The following is a 21,008-nucleotide window of genomic DNA, read 5'->3' on the forward strand; positions in this document are numbered from 1 at the left end:
AATGTTTTCACCAAGATTAGTTCCTCCCATAGCTTAGACACAGAGTTACTGATTCTTTTCTTGTACAGTTTTCCTACTTCCAATATTAATTAAAGCAGGTTTTCATGGGGAGGAAATAATGTATGCTTCAAAGGAACATCACAGTAGAAAAGGTTCCTAAACAACAAGAACAGACCACCAAAGCAGGAAGTTGATGATAAAGCTACTAGAACATTCAACCAGTTGTTTCCATTGATTTTTACTGAAAATAGTATCCTTCTTGTTGTGACATCAGCAGTCCTGATGGTACAAGAACCTGCTGAAACATTTTGAAGCAAACACCCAGAGCTAGTCTTAATGACTTCTCAAGCATCCTTCAAGCCCTTGGTCTAGAAAAGTTCATAATTGATTCTTAGGAGGATGTAATAAAAGCTTTGTCTTAGAAAGCCTTCTATCAAGAAAAGTTAACAATGTTTAGCTTTAACTAGAATGAAGAACTTCATTGTGGATTCCTACAGTGTGGTAAAAATCACAGTAATGTTGACTCTTAAAATTGAAAATGTGGTTGATCCTTGAACAACATGGGTTTGAACTTCGAGGGTCTACTTACACACAGGTGTTTTTTGGTACTATGGTACAATGGTATTACATGATTCACAGTTGGTTGAGTCCAAGGATATAGAACCTCAGATATGGAGGGCCAACTGTTAAGTTATACATGGATTTTCAACTGTATCAGTGCCCCAAACCCCTGCATTGTTCAAGGGACAACTGTACCCTCTGTATGCAAAGTAGCTGTTACATGAATCTAATGTAACCCAAATCTCACAGTTTACATTAACTTAAAGTTACTGGTTTTTCCCCCCAACTTCCATTTGTAAGTCCTCTAGCCCTCTTTTGATAAATCCTACTGCCTCTTCCCACCCCATACTTAGGGAAATTTACCTCTCTCCTGAGAAACCTGTATGCAAGTCAAGAAGCAACAGTTAGAACTGGACGTGGAACAATAGACTGGTTCCAAATTGGAAAAGGAGTACGTCAAGGCTGTATATTGTCACCCTGCTTATTTAACTTATATGCAGAGTACATCATGCAAAATGCCGGGCTGGATGAAGCACAAGGTGGAATCAAGCTTTCTGGGAGAAATATCAATAACCTCAGGTATGCAGATGACACCACCCTTATGACAGAAAGAAAAGAGAAACTAAAGAGTCTTTTGATGAAAGTGAAAGAGGATAGTGAAAAAAGCTGACTTAAAACTCGACATTCAAAAAATGAAGATCATAGCATCCAGTCCCATCACTTCATGGCAAATAGATGTGGAAACAGTGAGAGACTTTATTTTCTTGGGCTCCAAAATCACTGCAGATGGTGACTACAGCCATGAAATTAAAAGACACTTGCTCCTTAGAAGAAAAGCTATGACCAACCTAGACAGTGTATTAAAGAGCAGAGACATCACTTTGGACCATAGACATCACTATATGGGCCATATAGTCCATATAGTCAAAGCTATGATTTTTCCAGTAGTCATGTATGGATGTGAGAGTTGGACCATAAAGAAGGCTGAGCACTGAAGAATTGATGCTTTTGAACTATGGTGTTGGAGAAGACTCTTGAGAGTCCCTTGGACAGCAAGGAGATCAAACCAGGCAATCCTAAAAGAAATCAGTCCTGAATATTCATTGGAAGGACTGATCCTGAAGCTGAAGTGCCAATCCTTTGGCCACCAGATGCGAAGAATTGACTCATTAGAAAAGACCCTGATGCTGGGAAGGATTCAAGGCGGGAGAAGAAAGGGACTACAGAGGATGAGATAGTTGGATGGCATCACCGACTCGATGGATATGAGTTTGAGCAAGCTTCAGGAGATAGTGAAGGACAAGGAAGCCTGGCGTGGTGCAGTCTATGGGGTTGCAAAGAGTCAGACATGACTGAGTGAGTGAAAAACAGCAACTTTTGGGAAACCCCTAAAGGATGCCCATGCATTTGTGTTCCCAAAGAGCTGCTGCTCAAAAAAGCCTCGATTTTGCCACTGCTGATCATGTCTGTAATGAAATACCAAAGCCTCTGTCAAGATTCCACTCTCCCATGTTCCCAAAGGCACCATGCTCAGAGCCAGAGTGGACTAGGCTACAAGCAGAAGTGAAGATAGTGACCCTGTCCCAATCTCAGTGCTGCCCTTTGCCATCTGGATCTAGAGCCCAGTCTCCCAAGAGCTGGGTCAGGAGGGTGCCACACTGTTCCCTACAGTTCTCCATCTCCTCCATCTCATCCTTACTCCTTCAGCTACAGCAGCACGTATGAAGACCTTTAGGATTGGGAGGAAAGTAGGTCACTTCCATACATCAAAAGCCTCTTCTCCAATCCTGATAAAAAGACAGGACAAAAAGTCAAAATATGTTTCAATTACAGTTGACCAGAAGACTATAGAACTTCAGCCTTGGCATTGCAAAAGATTAACTATAAAGCAAGGAGCAGAAGACAATGCTGAAGAGGTTCTCAGAGGCCAAATTGTGAAGAACCTTGCCCACCATGCTCATCCTATGGGCTTTGGAAGATACTGGAGCATTTACCTACAACAATGAGCTGATTAGGTGTGAAGTTTCAGAAACGTTCCTCTGCAGCGGGGATGATAAATTGGTGAGTTTAAGACTGAAGACAGGGACACCAGTTAGTAGATCCTCACAGTAATCCAAGCAAGAGCAGTCAGTTGCTACCTTGTATTCATTGGAAAGGAAATTGCAGTGAACCAGGATAAACTGAAACTCGTGGTGGGGAACAAGAAGAGAGGCCAGAATGGCAAGTGAAATAAAAGTGATCCAGTGACCGACCAGTTGAATATGAAGAGTTGCAAAGATGCAAGCTATTAGACTTGTTAAGATAGATGGCCAAGACTGATAATTCAGAATGGATTCTCTGGACCTCTTCAGGTGAAGTACCAGTGGATGCCAGAGATTTGAGTCTGTAGCTCAAGAGAAGAGATCAAGGCTGGAAAAGTATCTCAATGTTTAGGAGATGGTTAAACCCACACAAGTAGACATCACCGTACAGACTGTGAAGTGGCACAGCAGTATTCCTACTGCCATTTTGTCCAGCACTGCCTCTCTTTAATGTTTCTCTTAGAGTTATTATTAAAAGATCCCCTTTCACTCTCAAAAGTGTCATGTTTAAATAAATTATTATCATCCTAGATAATGATTATCATCCTCACTTAATAGTATTCTAGGTACACTATACTTTATGCCCTGTATAGTAAATGAAATCCTTGCCACCTTTTACATCAAATGTGTGTCAGAATTCACTGCTGAAGTGAGTAAATGATTAATCCATTTGTAATGCTAAACATCAACCAGCTTATAGTTGTGAGCTAACTTTTTAATACAGTTTTCCTTAGACCAGGATGCACCTGTTTTACCATGTGCCCATGTCGTTATTTTCCTCCCATAATCAAAGTTAACGAAAACCGTAGAACTTTCAAATAAGGAATCACTATATATTATATCCAGTAATTTTGCAGTTTAAAGAAACAGATGTTCCTCTTTGCTGCTGTCTTTTTTAAAATATGTATATCTAAGCGCCCTCTGGTGTTGGTCAAAAGAGCTTGTCTTTGAGTTATCCTCTAGCTGTCTTTCATTACTTCAGTGAATTCAGAGTTTCCATATCAAGAAATAAATGAACGCAGTAATAACAATAAACCTTTTCCCTTGAAGGATGAAGCCAAAGTCAAAAATATGCATGTTGTACTTTGTAAATATAACTGAATTTAAACTGGACCAAAAATCAACGTCTTAAAAAAATTTTAAATGTTTTATAGGTCTGTGTCCCTATTTTTTAAAAGCAGGGAGGGATGACATCAAGAATAAGATTCATCTTGTTTTCTGCATCATCTAATTTTAAAGTGACCACAAAGCTTGTGTTTCCAGAAAGCATTAGAACAGGGCGGGAGGGATATTGAAATTATGGGGAAAGAACATGTGACTCAGATTGCTGTGTCCGTTCAGAGAGCATGCATTTCAGCGAAGGAGCTGCAGTCTGCAGCACAGGGAGCTTTGTTTGGAGGGGTTTTGGATACAGTGCCAATGAAAAGCTCCTGGGGCATGTGTTTGCTGGGATGCCATTTCTGCATTCTCCTCCTTGAAGGGCCAGTGGCTTGGTTATGCTTTGTGGTGGTGGTTTAGTCACTCAGTTGCATCCAACTCTTTGTGACCCCATGGCCTGAAGTGCTGGGCTCCTCTGTCCCTGGGATTTCCCAGACGAGACTACTGGAGTGGGTTGCATAAAAACATTCCAGGTAAAATCATGGCCTAATCCTCCTGCTGGAACAAGAGATGAAAGGAGAGAGATTTGAAACAGCCACTCTCCTGTTCTGGGGGCCTGCCAGCCAGCACTCCGTGTAGCAGGTCACCTGGCAGTCCAGTCAGGTACAGCTCATTTGTCACAGAGCGGAACCAGAAAGACACTGGGCAAGGCAAGTGGGCGCTTGATCAAATGCCAGACTGAGGAAATGTCCCACCTCTTAAATATAACCCATGAATCCGTCTTTCTGATGCCAGAGTAAGTACCCATCCCCATGCTGTGCATCCAGGCTGGTGTCCTGGCCTTGAACCATTTTTTAAGATGTGCTTCCCTTGTGGCTCAGACAGTCAAGAATCTGGCTGCAATGCGTGAGACCCAAGTTCGATCGCTGAGTCAGGAAAATCCCTTGGAGAAGGAAATGGCCTTCCACTCCAGTATTCTTGCCTAGAGAATTCCATGGACAGAGGTGCCTGGCGGGCTATAGTCCGTGGGGTCACAAAGAGTTGGACGCAACCAAGTGACTACATTTTCACTTTACTTTCTCTACTGTCTTTATACACTCAGAGAGAAATACGCATGTACACGTGCACGCCCACACATCCTTTCCTCAGGAGTCACATTTGAGTTGGGATTTCATCTTGACAGATCCTGTGTGTGAGTTCTGAAACAGAGTTGAAAGAATGAAATCAGCTTCTCAGAGAAGAACTTCATTCACTCTGAGCCAAAGCTGCTTAAGTAATTATTTGTACACAAGTGCCTTCAGTGTTGATGGGAATTTGGAAGCAACATTGAAAATAACGTTAGCCTAGTGAGCATAATTCTTTCAATCTCTGTGGTAATTTAGTTGCAGCAGTGGCTGGACCACCCAGAAGCCACTGGATGCATGGAACATTTTGAGATCTGCCTGCTTTCTCAACATGTTTCCCTTTGAACCCTTAAGCATTTCAGTCAGCAGAATGTCAAACTGATCTGCAGACATGGATAATTCCCTAGTCTGGCATCTTGAGATACAGTAAAAATTCAAAGGATAGATTACTTATGAAAGATGGGTGGTTTGGATTGAACTGTGACTGATGGCTTAGGAATAGAAATAGCATCTGTAATTCTAAAGCTGGTCATCACATCCGTCTTCTTGCATGAGTCCATTTTATATGTTACAGAACTTTCACATGTCAGAGAAATTTATGTTTACAGAATACATTATGCTCACCCACCCCCACATGTACATACACAGCCTTTCCTTCTCGTAAAATTAATCTGGTGTTTATACGGATTATTTATAGGAAAGCCAAGCTTCAAGAAAGGTCCAGTTGGCTCAGAAGGAAAGCATGGATACCATTAACCACGCAACTCAGCTTGCAGAGCAAGCCCACAATATGAGGGATAAAATCCAAGGTAAATATACTCTCTACTGGCTCAGCTCCATGTCAAGGCATCACTCTTGTTATTAACAGGAATAAAAGTAATGGCTACTGTTAGTGTTTATTGTGTGCCAGGACCTGTTGTTAGAGTGTTACTATTTCAAACTCTTATAAAATCTTCTTTCACATTTGTTTGTCTGGGACTTTTGAGCACTCATCTACACTACTATTTTCAATAATAAATGTGGAGAGTAGGAAATTTCCTGACAGTCCAGTGGTTAGGACTCAGGCAGCGCAACCAAAAGGAAAAAAAAAAAAGAATGTATGTAAAAAATCATTCCCTTTCTATGCATTTCACAGAAGTGAAATGCCAATATACCTTTCCAGTAGAGGAAATTACATGCTATGTTGTCTCTAAAATGCAAGAGTTGAGTAGGAGTCACATTTTTCTCAGTTATTCGCAGTGGAAACTCTGCCTTTAGAGTGGCAGTAAACTGTCCACCAATCCAGGTCATCCTGCACCGTCTCTCTGATGCTGTCCTTAGAACCAGGCAGGTGCATGCTCTGGTCCCCAGTCCAGAAGAAAAACCAACAGGGGGTGTGGGAGAGTTCTTTGCCTTAAAACATAAAATTGACAGATTTTATCTTTCTTCTTGAGGGTTTACTTACTTATATTCCAGCTTCTCATAAATGCAGGCTGCACTTTGAAGACTATCTTAATAGCACGCTGAAAGAAAACCTTTAGTTTACCAACAGAAAACAGGCTATTGCTTTGGTTCTAAGATAAAGAGAATTTACTTGGGTTACAGTCTGCTAAGATACAGTATTTGTGTGTTTCCATAGTTTTTATTATCCTATATATTAAGAGCTGGATGACAACTACAAGTACATCTCAAGGGCACAATGACAGTGAAGGGTCCCACAGTGGAAGATTCGTATCTTTACACTGAGGTAGAGGGAGAGTGTTCCAGGACAAGGGATGTATTGAGCCAAGATTAATCATTCGCTGTATTTCCTTCGGTGCCCATAATACATAATAAAAACAAATGGTATGCATTTCAAACATCCCCTGCTCCCATCCTTACTATTTCATGCTTTTGCATCTACCAATAAAATGTTCTTTCCCTATAATATTTTATAGTTAAAATTGATTTGTTCAAAACGTAAGATTAAACCTAGATTAGCTGATCTCATCTAATTAAGAAAGAAATGTCCCTCTCAGCAGCAGATAAAGCCAGCATCCTAGATCTTAGCCATTCAGGGGAAAAAAAAAAAAAAAAACAGTTCACCTTTGCTGTCTAACTCAAATTTTGATTCTAGGGTATTTCATTTGGAAGGAATCTAAGCCTTCTTATTTGACCCTTAGGACATAGGATAAGAAGGAAAAATTACAAAAGAAGTGTAAATAGAAAAACCAGTCATTTCCATCAGTTTCTACCTTTTTAAAATAATGTATGAACAGCCTTCGAAGACCAAAAGCATAAATGTTATTCTCTGTATTTCCTTTTTCTAATCTAGACCAGACATGGCTACAATAAAATAAGCCAGATTGTAAATATAATATCTGCATCAAAACGCCAAGAAATTCAGCATTGCCAATGCTAGATCTAAGGAAGAAATATATGTTTAGTTTATTTCAAGGGTTAATATTTTAGACTTTACTTGAGAAATGAGTACTTAATTCCTACTTGAGTTTTGTTTGAGCATACCTTAGTTTCTCTAAAACTCCTATCAGTGATATTTACAGCACTGAAAGCCTCTCCCCCTTTTATCTCCTTGCTTCAGAATTCAGGGATGCTGCCCAACACCAACGGTGTGCCACTCCTTATTCCCAGCCATCTCTAAAGTAACTACTGGTGACCTTCAAGCTGTTATCCACATAAAATACAAGCCCTTATCCTGGTATGATTTATGTGAGACCAGTGTTGTTTACCCATCTTGTCTGGCCAACCACATAGATCATAGTAAACCACAGACAGACAATTTCATTTATGCCAGGAAGATAAAATGCTTCCTCCTGGAGCTACCATAGGACAAGGTGGCAATTACATAACTTTCATCTGATCATATATAGTAGGAAGAGGGAGCCAGAGGCCTGCTCAGCTCTGCCAGTATTCAGACAACCCATCTAATGCCTCTAAGCCTCAGCAGTCCCTCTGGTTCTGAAATGAATGCTACCTATGGATGTAGGCTGAGAATGACCCAGAGTCAGAACAGAACAGTCTTGCCAGGCTGTCATACCACAGAAGGCAAACAGCAGTTGCAAAAAAAATGTATATATTAATGAGTAAAAGCTCACATCCTGCTATAAGAAACCTCTGTATTATATCTAGTCTGTACAACAATCTGAAAGACTCACTTGAACAGCCATCAGTATACACTCATTTTGGCGTAGAGCTTAGGTAAAATCCTTGGCTAAATTACAATGAATATCTCCAGTGCCTCCTATGTGTGACAGGTGATACATCAGAACATTTCTCAAAATTATGTATTTTATTATATAAAAGATTGATCAAAGACCCTAAATTTGTGTTTCTTACATATTAACATTTTTGAATCACGGTAAAATCAGACTCAACTGAAATCAGAGCAAACTTTGTATTAATTCCACTCCTGTTCTGAAGTCGCCAAATGAAAAGCAAAGAAGAGTGACTTCCTTTGGTTTAATCTCTCCCTGGAGTATATGATGAACTCCAGGGCCGACACCAGTATTCACAGCATGACCATCACCACGCTGTCTTTGCATAGGGTCTCTGTCTCCGTTTTAGGATCAGCCCTGCCCGTTGCCCTCACGGTTTCTGTTTTCAGTGACGTCACTGTCAGACTCCCCATCACCTCTCCCTCCTGCCTTCTCTCACTGTGCCCTTCCTTTCAGAGATCAGCAGCAAGATGCTGTATTATGGGGAAGAGCAGGAACTTAGCTCTGAGGAAATCTCTGAGAAGCTGGTGTTGGCACAGAAGATGCTGGAGGAGATCCGACGCCGTCAGCCGTTCCTCACCCAGCGGGAACTTGTGGACGAGGAGGCAGATGAAGCCCATGAATGTAGGTATATTCAACTTCTAGAGGCCAGCACACGTCTGCTTCCCTTGTGGGGCCAGGAGAGGACGCCCAGTCACAGGGCAGCGTTTGGTCAAAGCAACCAATTCCCGATATTCAGTCACTGAGCATTTAAAGTGGCCTCAGGGAGTTCTTCAGGACAACTTGACTCTCTATATATAGACCAGGAATTTTAAACCCAGAGCCAAACTTCAGCTTTTGAGAAACTGCTGAGGTTCTACAAGGAAGCTACAAGATTTTACTCCTGAGGAGAAAAAATAGGAATGTAGCAGCTGGTGAAAAAACGGGGGAAGGAAAGCTAAGGGAAGCAATTCCCAGAACTTCAATAAGAGAAGTCTCATTGAGAAAGCAGTAAAAATTAAGGAAGCCCAGCAACGTTCATGTTCTGATGTCCGTGAGTGACTTTTAATGACTTTGAAACCTCACTGGAAATTTAACATTTCCTTTAGTGATTAATGTAAATAACAAGCCACAGTAGTATTAGTGAATTTATGACTTGGTCACTATATCAGTTATCAATTACTATCTCACAGTCTACCCGAAACATGAAAACAATAAGCATTTATTTTTTCATGATTTCATAGGTTGGCAATTTGGGTTGGACTCAACCTAGACAGGTCATCTCTGCTCCATGTGGTGGAGTTTACTCACATGTCTGGGGTCTTAGCTGGGATGGCTGGGCATCTCCCTCCATGTGGGGTTTTATTCTCTGGGAAGCTCACTGAGCTTGTTCATATGGCAGAAGCCTTCCGGTAGGGCAGGAATGGAAAGTACAAGGTTTCTCAAGGCCTGTCCTTGGAACTCAGCAATGGCATATTCATTCCGTTGGTCAAAGTGAAAGTGAAAGTCGATCAGTCATGTCAAACTCTTTGCAAGTCCATGGACTGTATAGTATACAGTAGCCAGAATACTGGAGTGGGTAGCCTTTCCCTTCTCCAGGGTATCTTCCAGACCCAGGAATTGAACTGGGCTTTCCTGCATTGCAGGTGGATTCTTTACCAACTGAGATATGAGGGAAGCCCTCTGTTGGTCAAAACCAGCCCAGATTCAAGGGTGAGGAAAAAGACTCCACTCTTAATAGGAAAAGTTACAAAAAATTGTGTCCATTTTAATCTACACAGTCAACAAAAGCAGCTACAGGTTTGTGTATCATATTTTAGTTGTCACTGTTATTTCACAATGTTAAATTCATCAATAATTCAAGAATTTTAGTAGTTATTGGTTTCACCTCTAAATCTTATTAGTTAACACGCTGATAAGAATTATTATTATATTACCAATTTTTATACATCTTTTTAGTTCTACATATTTTATCTTGTACATTTAAAAACATATAAGAAGGGATCTGAAGGCTTTGCCAGGTTGTAAAGGGGCCCATGATACAGAAAGGGTTAAGAACACCTACATTAGATCATTTTCCTACAGTTGTCACTATCAGCTTCTGTTAAACTTATTATGAATATTTTAATAGAGGAGTATTTTTGGCATAAAGGTATATTGTGATACCAGACTTACAAGGTCTTAGAAACAGTAAGAAGTAAGGCAGAATCAGGCCCGTTTCTGAGTCCAGAGGAAGTCAGCTGTCAGGAAGGCTGGAGCTCTGATGTCACAGCCAGATGCTTTGCCTCTTTGGGGGTTTAACAAGACTGCTCTGGGGAAATGGAACCAGATACATCTCCCACTTAGCAGCCTTTCACCTAGTAAAGGCATTTTTTCAGCCACTTTCTCTACTCAGCCATGAACTTGTATCTTCTGCTCATGATGATGAAAGTAAATTCAAAACCTCAGTAAGACAGACTGATAGTCCCTGGAGAAAAAATAGAATCAAGGTACAGAAGCAATGCATGTAACTTTGATTAGAGAATTAAGACATAGGCAAAGTTTAAGAATATTTCATTGCCATTTAATCTTCCAGAATAATGATTCTGGAATAATGATTCCAGAATAATGATTAAGTTTGACCTAAATAAAAGAGCCAACTAAAAGTAGCTGCCTGGAGAGAATACAGAAGATGAGTGGTTGTACATTTGCCAATAATAGACAAAATAATTGGAGAGATCTCTAAAACTGTAGTATATCCAAGTTTCGTTTGTATAGTAAAACTATTAATAATCTGGGTAATAATAAACCTAGTTGAATGACATCATTTCCACATAAAGCATCATCTTGACAGGAAAACTAATCAACTCCCATTTTAGCTGATGGTGGTCTAGGATGGTCCAAATCCTACAAAATAGTATTTAAAGCTTCAAATAATGGGGCCGTTTTTGTGACCAACAGCTTCAATCGCTCTTGCTAAAGACATCAACTGCCAAATTTGCATCTTTGCTTCTGTGGGCTGGGGTGGGAGGAGAAGGGAGGAGCCCAGACTGAGTTTCTGTGTGCCTTTCTTCCCAGTGCTGAGCCAGGCTGAGAGTTTGCAGAGGCAGTACAATGACACTCGCTCTCTGTTTCCTGTGGTCCTGGAGCAGCTGGACGACTATAACGCCAAGTTGTCAGACCTCCAGGAATCACTTGACCAGGCCCTTAACCATATCAGGGATGCTGAAGACATGAACAGAGCCACAGCAGCCAGGCAGCGGGACCACGAGGTACGGTGGACACTAAATGCAAATGCATTTGGGGCATATATTAACACAACATGAAGAAGAGACAGTTGGTAAACAGTTTTAAAAATATTGGTACATTTAAATCTTTGTTTTTAAAATTATCTGCACATTTTTTGCCACTGTCATTTGCTAATGTAAGTGTGTACAACTAAAATCAAGTTGAAACTGTTGCAGTTGTTTAGCTTGTGTATTGACTAAGAATGCAGTTGTTCTTCATGCTTCTGTCTGCCTGTGTTGGATGTATTTCTCTTGCAACTGAGCAAACAAGGCATGATCCTTGTGTATAATTTCTTTTATACCGAGAGTACTAAAAATCCCAAAGCAACCCAGAACCGTGTTTCCTATAAGGATATGTGTGATTTTGGAAGGGCCTGATTAGCAAATCTCACAGCCTGACTGGTCAGCAGCTGCAGAGATAGGGAGTCTAATTCAAGCTAAGGTCTTACAATTACAAAGAGGTGAAAAAATTTCCCAGGCTTGGCCAGAGCTTGCCAAAGAGGACACCTTACGGGGCCAGGATTTGTGCATGCCCACACCTCCAGATTTAGAACTGGTGGTGCTCACACTTCTACCCTGAGTGACACATGTACTCACACCATCGCTGTGAGTGGTCATTTTCTGATAGGAAGACATGTGCCTCTAAAAGCAGTGTCAGAAACAGGAAGCAGCTATGAGCAAACTCACTACTTCTGTTATGTTATCAGCAAACCCAACTTAAATTAGGTTCTCCATCCTGATTTTCAGTCATTGCTACCTTTCAGTAAGTTGTCATCAAATTTCCTAAGTAAAAGTGAATTATACTTATTAACGCCATTTTGCACCATTGGAGCAATCTCTTAGCCAATATTTTTTAGAATAATAATGGTCAGGGTAGCATTTTTGTTTAAAAACAGAAACATGATTATCTGGCACAACAAAATTATGAGTGTAACACAAAATAAATTCTTTAAGCAGAATTTAAGAAAGTTATTGGGACTCATCCTTATCCTTGAATTTTTCCCACCCTCACATCTCGTCAGCCACAGGATCTGGCCCATTTTACCTTTGGAATATTTTTAACTATCTTCCTCCTTTTCTGTTCCTCTACTACTTCTTCAGTGTGGGCCTTTGTTATTTCTTAACTAAAATAGCCTCCTCCGCTCCCCTCCATTCTTGTGTCTGTATTGTGATCATCTGCTCGTAGATGTCTCCCTCACTCACCATAAGTGTTTTAGTATCACATTTCACTGTAAGAACTACAGTATGGCTTAAAAAAAAAAAAACACACCAAAATTTCAATCCTTATACAAAACCAAAAATAACCACAAACTTTAATCATTTTGATGTGTGCAAATAACAGCCACACAACTAGTGATTACATTATTTATTTTGTCTTCCTACTCCCAATGTGAAAGGATAACAGAATAATAAAAATCTTTATCAGATGAATATGAGATTCTGTCTATTTAGAGTCTCTGATCAACCAAAGTTCCACCTTCCCAAGACTTTCTCTGTCTCTTTTTTTTTAAGTATGAAGAGACTTCTGTTTTATTTTGTGCATATGTGAAATGGATACTGAAGCATGCTGAAAAATGCTAATTATGTCATTTTTCACTAACTATTAGTTTCTAAATTTTCTTCTGTTCAAATTGTCCATCTCTCTGTGAGAATATCTTTGTTTCAAAGCTAATTTTATTCATTTCTGTCTAATTCTATATTTGGCACGTGACAGAAACCCTTTAACTTGAAGCATATCGTTTCCAACTACTACCAATGAACTTATCAGGCAGTGCTGTTTGCACACGGTTTTGAAGCTTGGTTGTTACTTCAGGGTGTTAGCTGTGTTCCCATAAGGCAGCTCAGATAGACGAGCTTCCAGAAGGGGTCCTATCTCAGATTCTGTAACGGAAAAACTGCTCTGAGAGATCTACGTAATACCAGTCTTTTTCACCCTTCTTCCTTACGTACTTTAAAATATTGCTTTTGTGCAGAGCTGTATAACTACCTGTCCTTGTGAAGACAAGAACGGTTAACCCCAGATAGTCATATTGTATTAAAGTTGATGGATTTTGAAGGGAAATTGATTTTGTTTTAAAGTTCATACTTTAAGAGGATGTTCAAATGAGATGTTCTTCTGTCGCTAGACCTATGTCTTCCCCTGTAGCAAGGTATGTGGAGAAAATGGGTTTCATTCTTCTTTTCCACTAAATTAGAAAAGAGTCCAGGGAGTGAGACAGGATGTTAAGATGAACTTAAAAAGTTTTAAAATATGTCATTCAAGTGTAGGCTTTTGTAATGATTTCTGTGATATCGTAACATAACAAAAATTTCAATTCCAATTTAAATTACCATTTCTTAAGTAACTTCAGCTCATTTTTTCCTCAGATTACAAAGTGAGGCTTTTACTTTTTCCCCTCCTCAAGTTTCATTCTGTGTTCCTTTCAATCTCGGAAGTGCCACAATGTTTCTTCAGAATCACAACTTCCCTGACTGTGAAACTCCAGAGTGACAAGTATAAATGAAAGTGTTCATCAGAAAATATATCCACACTTAGAACAACCCAATGGAAAAATGGAAATTTCTCCAAACAAGAAATACAAAAGGCCAAGAGGCACATGAAAAAGATACTCAAAACCACTAATTATTAGAGAAATGCAAATAAAAACTGCCATGAGCTATCAGTTTACACTGGTCAGAATGGCCATTATTAAAAAGTTTACAGATAACAAATGCTGAAGAGGGTGTGGAGAAAAGGGAACCCTCCCCCAGTGTTGGTGGAAATATAAACTAGTGCAGCCACTATGGAAAGCAGTATGAAGATGCCTTAAAAAACTAGCGGTGGAACTACCATATGACTCAGCAATCCCACTCCTTGGCATATACCTGGAGAAAATCACAATTCAAAAAGATTCATGCACCTCAATATTCATAGCAGCACTATTCACAATAGTGAAAACATGGAAAAAACCTAAATATCCATTGCCAGATGAATGGATAAAGAAGATGTGGTATATACATACAGTGGCATACTGTGTATGTGTGCTCAGTAGTATCTGACTGTTTGCAACACCATGGACTATAGCCTACCAGGCTCCTCTATCCATGGAATTTTCCAAGCAAAATTACTGGAGTGGGTTGCTGTTTCTTTCTGCAATGGAATACTACTCAGCCATAAAAAAGAACCAAATAATGCCATTTGCAGCAACATGGATGCAACTAGAGATTATCTTACCAAGTGAAGTAAGTCAGAAAAGAAAGACAACTACCATATGATATCACTTATGTGTGGAATCTAAATATGGCACAAATAAACCTATCTCCAAAACAGAAACAGACTTGTAGACAGGGAAGCAGACTTCTGGTTGCCAAGGAGGGATGTGGCAAGGGAGAGGAATGAACTGGGAGTTTTGGGTTGGTAGATACAGACTATTATGTTTAGAGTGGATAGACAACAAGTTCTAACGTATAGCACAGGGAACTATATTCAATAACCTGTGATAAAACAATGGAAAAAGAATATAAAAAAGCAATATATGTATATAACTGAGTCTCTTTGCCGTACAGAAGAGGGAGCACAGCATTGTAGATCAACTATACTTCAATTTAAAATTTTTTGCGGGAAAAAAAGGAAGAAAGAGCTCCCCTGGTAGCTCAGTGGTAAAGAATCTGCCATGCAAGAGACATGGGTTCTATCCCTGGTCCGGGAAGATCCCACATGCTGCAGAGCAGCTAAGCCTGTGTGCTACAACTACTGAGCCTGTGCTCTAGAGCCCAAGAGCTGCAACTACTGAGCCCATGTGCCACAACTACTGAAGCCTGTGCACTCCACAAGAGAAGACCCCTCAATGAGAAGCCAGTGCACCACAACTAGAGAGTTGACCCCACTTGCTGCAACTAGAGAAAAGCCCATTTGACAACGAAGACCCAGCACAGCCAAAAATAAATAAATAAAATTTTTAAAAAAATTTTTTAAAGAGGGACAAAATATATCCACACTTGGGCAATTTACCTCTTCAAAACACCTGAGCATCTAACATAAAGAGTAGGAAGAAGCGAGATCAGAATCTTATGCTTTGATATTAGGGTCACTTTAAATTTCTGAAAGGACTTTAAGATTCTTTTGTATATAGTTTATTCCTGTCCAGATGCGCTATTTGTGCCTGGCCCAAAGTTAGCACATGATAAATGCTTTCTGGAATTAGGTCACTTTTCAGTGACTGCAAATAGGGAGCCTGTGTTCAGTCCCATAGCCTTGGCCCCACTTCACATTTATGGAGAAAGAAGCAGGGGCCCTCTTTGGAGTGTCAGTTCTCTTTGATGTGGTGGCACTGTCAGTAATAATCATAACTAAGTTCTTTGAAGCTCCTGAGGAGCTTTTTCCATTTTATAAGTGAGAAAGCTGAGCCTGGGCTGGGTGGAATTCCCCAGCATGGCACAGCAATTCAGTGGTGGGTCTGAGATAGGATCTGTCTGAGTGCAGTGACAGCAGGCTGACAGCACTCTCCCTAATGCCTTCCTTATCTAAAGTGACCTTCTGTTTCTCTCTTCCTTGATTTTCCTCCTGCAGAAACAGCATGAGAGAGTAAGGGAACAGACGGAAGGGGTGAACGCGTCTCTGAGGACGTCTTCCGACTCACTGATGATGCCACGGCTGACCCTTTCAGAACTTGATAGCATAATAAAGGTAAGGACACATGTGACTTGTTCAGGTTAGTACTCATAGTAGATTAGAACATTAGCTCAGTGTCACAGAGGAGTAATCGACTCCATTCTATCAAGTTAAGTGGCATTGTTAAACTAAGATCAGGTGACTGCATTTTTCAGTTTCTTTCATTGTTCAGTTGCCACTAGCCACATATGGCTACTTAAATTTTAAATTACATAAAACGAAATAAAATTTAGGACTTCCCTGGTGGTCCAGTGGTTAAGAATCCACCTGCTAATGCAGAGGACAGAGGTTCAATCCCTAATCCGGGAAGATTCCACGTGCCGCAGAGCAGCTTAGCCCAAGGGCCACAATTGCTCTGAGCCTTCAAGCTGCAACTACTGCTGCAAGCCTGCTCACCCTAGAGCCTGTGCCCTCAACCGAAGAAGCCACCACATGAGAAGTGCTCGCCTTGCAACTAGAGATTTACTCCCTCTTGTAGCAAGGAAGCCAAAAGTAAAAGAAAAAAACTTCCTCAGTCACATTAGCCGTATGTCATATGCTCAGTCGCACTACATGTGGTTGGTGGCTGCCATTTTGGGCAGCACAGCCAGTCAGAAAGTTCTGTTGAAAGTGCAAATGTAGATGCATCCTACTCACTCTTTACACATAAGTTGTATGTTCAGTAAAGCTGGGATTCAAAACCAGTGAAAGTCACATTTTTTAACGTAGAAATTTTCCGATAAATGCAGTGAACCAAACTATCACTGAAGTACTCTTGGCTCATTTTTATTACCTTTAAAAGGATATTATCTTAAAGTCATCTCATCACCATCCTATTCTTTGACAGTTTTAGCTTCCTTTCTATCCCTACTCCCATCTGGTTCCTCAGTGACATCAAAACCCAGATGAATGAGTCTACCAGCTCTCAGACCTCCAGTTCCTTCAACTTCTCCTGTCCAACAGGCTTTTCCTCCCCACCCACCTCTGTAATCCCTCGTATGACCAGACCCAGATCTTGTCATCAATAAGAGTGCCTCTCCCAAATCCCAGTATCAAGCACCTCCCTCCCTAAGCTTGGAGAAGGAAATGGCAACCCATTCCACTATTCTTGCCTGGAAAATTCCACGGACAGGGGAGTCTGGCAGGCTGCAGTTCATGGGGTTGCAAAGAGTCGGATGCAACTGAGCACCCTAAGCACCATCTCTTATTGCCCTTACTGTAGAGTGTGCACTCCAGAAACTCTCTAGCCACTCCAAAACCTCCTCCATCTCATTTGCCCTACTCCTTTCATAGTCTTCCTTCCTTCAGTTCAGACGCTCAGTTGTGTCCAATTCTTTGTGACCCTGTGGACTGCAGCACAAGCAGTTAAAATTATCAGTATAATCATTCTTTGCAAACACCCTTTACTTCCATACGTACTTCTTTCTCTATTATACTTACCTGAGAATTCTAATCCCATAACCCAGTAAACCCAAGTACCCTCAGCATCGTGGCCACACCAGAGAAGCCAGTATGACTGGTGGGAAACCCACCTCCTGTCTGTCAGTCTGGCTGGTGAACTTGCTTCATGCTTCACTGAAAATTAGGAACAATGAGAAGATAACTCCCTTCATTTTCACTCCCCAAATCTACCAGTCTGCTTGCCTGTGTATCTTGCTTCTCCCTTCCTTTCTGTTCTAATTAGTGAAATGTCCCTTCCCCTGCCAGAGTTCAGGCCCCCCACCTGTGTTCTGAATCCCACACTTCCTCTGCTCAACAGTAGGGTTGCTGGGTTTCAGTCCATCAACTTGTGCCCTCTCTCTTCTGTTTTGCCCAGTTCTTACTCTACTGAATCATTCCTGCCAATATAGAAACATACTCTAGTATCTGATATCTTTAAAAAAAATTAAAAAACTCTCCCATCCCCTCTGATCTCTGTGCCATTACTCTGCTTCACAACAAAACATCTCAAGAGTTATATATAGTTGCCATTTCCACCTTCCAGCCCCCCACTGTCTACTGTACTCAACCCATTTGGAGAAATTACTGGTTGTCAGTGTTGGAATCTCTGAGGAGAGCTATCAGTAAATGCTACCTACCTTCAGGACCTAAGTTCTTAAAAAGTTGAAAATAGTAAATATGAAGATCAAGAATATCACCTTTATTTCAGCTAAATTGAGGTGTGGCTTTTTAAAAGATCTCTTAGCCAAATGGGATGGCTGATACTCAGTTCCAGAATTAGCAGGTCTGCCCACTGAAACTGCCAACACTGCAGGGTTTATGGGGGTGCCCAGAGCAGCTTGCACTGTATGGAGGAGCACAGAAAAACTCAGCTTTCTGCTGGCAGCTTGCTCCCCAGAGGCAGCTGTCTGGAGTTGAGCAGAGTCTATATAGTTATACCCCTAAATTTACCAATTAAATAAACCACTTCTCCTCTCAGAGAGAGTAAGGAAAAGGTGCAAAGGTCACTAACTGAGCTCCCTTCATAGAGATGGAACATCACGTCATGAGCTCGAAAAAAGTGCTCCCCACTAACAGTTGGCTTATGTCTTCTAGATAAAAAGAAAAGTGACCTGCTGAGAATCAGGTAGAGGTGAGGAGAGGAATTCGTATTGGCTTTGGAACAGTGACAGTGTTTAGAATCACTGTGTTGAATGACCAGGAGAGCAAATTTCTTTTCAGTGTTGAGGGCCCAGTCAAGCCTGGAAGTAATAGGTTTGTAGCAGTATCCTATGTGTGACCTTTAGCCAAGATCATAGGTCCACAGTTGAACTGAAAATTAAGAGAGGTCACATCACAAGGTGAGTGTCAGTGAGAGTAGTCAGCACAGGAAATGCAGGTGAGAGGTCAAATAAGATGAGAACTGAGTGATAACCATGAGACTTAGTAGCTCAGAAACCATTAAGTAAATTTCTGTGTTGGTGGAACAGTGAGGTAAAAACCAGACTGGAATAAGTCAAAAGTGTTCATTTTAAAATGATGAAATAGAGATAGCATGTATAGACACTTTATTTGCAGAGGGGTTCTATTTTGCTATGAAAGGATTAAAATTAGGGAGAAGTGAGGACAGTGGAGCGTTTCTATTTAGTTTAGTTTTCTTTTTAGACGAGAGATGGCAGAGCATGTCTGAATCAGTAGAGGAGTTGAAGATGCAAATAGGTAAATATCTATGTGTATAGTCTTTTAGACTTCCCTGGTGGCTCAGCCATAAAGAATCCACCTGCAGTGCAGGCAGTGCAGGTTTGATCCTTGGGTTGGGAAGATCCCCTGGAGGATGGCATGGCAACCCACTCCAGTATTCTTGCCTGGAGAATCCCATGGACAGAGGAGCCCTGTGGACTACAGTCCATAGGATCACAAAGAGTTGGACACAATTAAATTGACTAAACACGCATGCATAGCCTTTTAGACTCTTCTGGATCTGGCCTGAAGCGTACTGAACTTCACAGTAAGGAGGAATAGAGATTATCTTTGGTGCTCCCTACAAAAAATATTTTAAGTCCCTCTAAATTCAATTTTTCTCAATATTTTCTTTAGAATGCATCAGGGATTTATGCCGAAATAGATGGAGCCAAAAACGAGCTTCAAAGAAAACTATCCAACCTGAGCAACCTCAGTCATGATTTAGTTCAGGAAGCTGTTGACCATGCACGGAACCTTCAGCAAGAGGCTGATGAGTTGAGCAGGTAATACCTTGGTTTTAAGAATGCAGACATCTCCAGGCTGAGTAACTTATTTTTGTTCACTTTCACATGACAGGGTTGCTGGGATACAGTGTTAGTAGTTTGTTTTTAGGGTTGGGTTTGCATGTTTGTTTGTTTGTTGGTTGGCCCGTTTGAGAACCAGTTGTTTACCGAAATTGTAGGCGGGGTAGCTTTGTTCCACAATTAATAGGATAACCTAACACATTTTATTTAGGGCTATAACTGCTGCACAAAATTTTATCAGGTAATCAGATCCTTCTGCAAGGTCTAATTCTGCCGTCATTTCAGAGACAGCATGAGCTTTTCACATCCAGGTGTCTTAAGTAAAGCTGGTAGGAAGTCGACAATATAAGGGACTTGTGTCAAATCCTCTAGCTGCTCCACAGTGCCAAGCAGGAACTATTTTATTTCAACACCTGTTAAGAGAACATTGGTTGATGGTTTTCCTCACAGTACCTAGAAAAGAGTCTTAAGCACTCATTTAACGTTAATTGAAATGTACTAAAAGATTGGACTTTTAACTCATGATCCTAAAAAAAAAAGGTAAATAACGAGATCATTGAATAGAAAGATTGCAAATCTGGCAATTAGAAACAAGAATTGGTAAAGGTCATGAATTAAATAAGAACCAATATTCACTTCTGTTCAAAACTAAATCATCTTTTTTTTCTGATTGCCAAAATTTTCAAATATCCTTCCAAGTCTCCCAAGAAGAGAGGGCAGGGTTGGAGTGGGGATGGATAGATCATGGGTAAAATCTTGGTGTGTGAGATGGTGTTGTATACAGCTGAGTGTCATGTTCCCAGGAAATGGGATTTTTATCAAGACAGTCAAATGGAATTTGGAGTAAATGCTAGCTTTGGTAATAACTGTATTATTAGGTTATTGTTTTTGAGATTAATTTTATGGCTGTCTTCATCGTTCTTTTGTCATTTAGTAACTACAGCTGTCTGGGAGTTCTCTGGTGCCTCAAATGGTAAAGTATCTGCCAGCAATGCAGGAGACCTGGATTCCATCCCTGGGTTGGGAAGAACCCCTGAAGAATGGACTGGCAACCCAATCCAGTATTCTTGCCTGGGAAATCCCATGGACAGAGAAGCCTGGCAGGCTACAGTTCATGGGATTACAAAGAGTCAGACACCACTGAGCAACTAACAGCTCATTGAATGGGATACCAACACAAACCTTCTCTAAATGTCACCCTGCAGCAAACTAGAGTTCTAGCTAGAACTTCTAAGGAAGTAACCCCAAGCTGTACATGAAACATAATCAGAAATATCAATCACCTTAACTCTCCTTTTTATGTTTAGCATATTTTCTACATATATTCAGGAAAACATCCAAATTTATAGATGTCTTCTCTTCAAAATGTGAATAGTCTTTGACATCTAT

The 21,008-nt window shown here is 40.6% G+C and overlaps 1 protein-coding gene across 2 annotated transcripts in view; it reads left to right on the forward strand.

Moving 5' to 3' along the window:
* The window catches only part of LAMA4 (laminin subunit alpha 4), a 140,128-nt gene that overhangs the window by 69,720 nt on the left and 49,400 nt on the right, over positions 1-21,008 (forward strand). For both annotated transcript variants that reach the window (XM_061131637.1, XM_061131638.1), the window contains exons 9-13: positions 5,562-5,673; positions 8,515-8,682; positions 11,095-11,288; positions 15,853-15,969; positions 19,450-19,598. In XM_061131637.1, coding sequence (XP_060987620.1) covers positions 5,562-5,673; positions 8,515-8,682; positions 11,095-11,288; positions 15,853-15,969; positions 19,450-19,598 — 740 coding nt within the window. The remainder of the gene's footprint in view (positions 1-5,561; positions 5,674-8,514; positions 8,683-11,094; positions 11,289-15,852; positions 15,970-19,449; positions 19,599-21,008) is intronic.

The sequence above is a fragment of the Dama dama genome, chromosome 28 (genome assembly GCF_033118175.1).
Source record: "Dama dama isolate Ldn47 chromosome 28, ASM3311817v1, whole genome shotgun sequence".
Taxonomy (NCBI): Eukaryota; Metazoa; Chordata; class Mammalia; order Artiodactyla; family Cervidae; genus Dama; species Dama dama.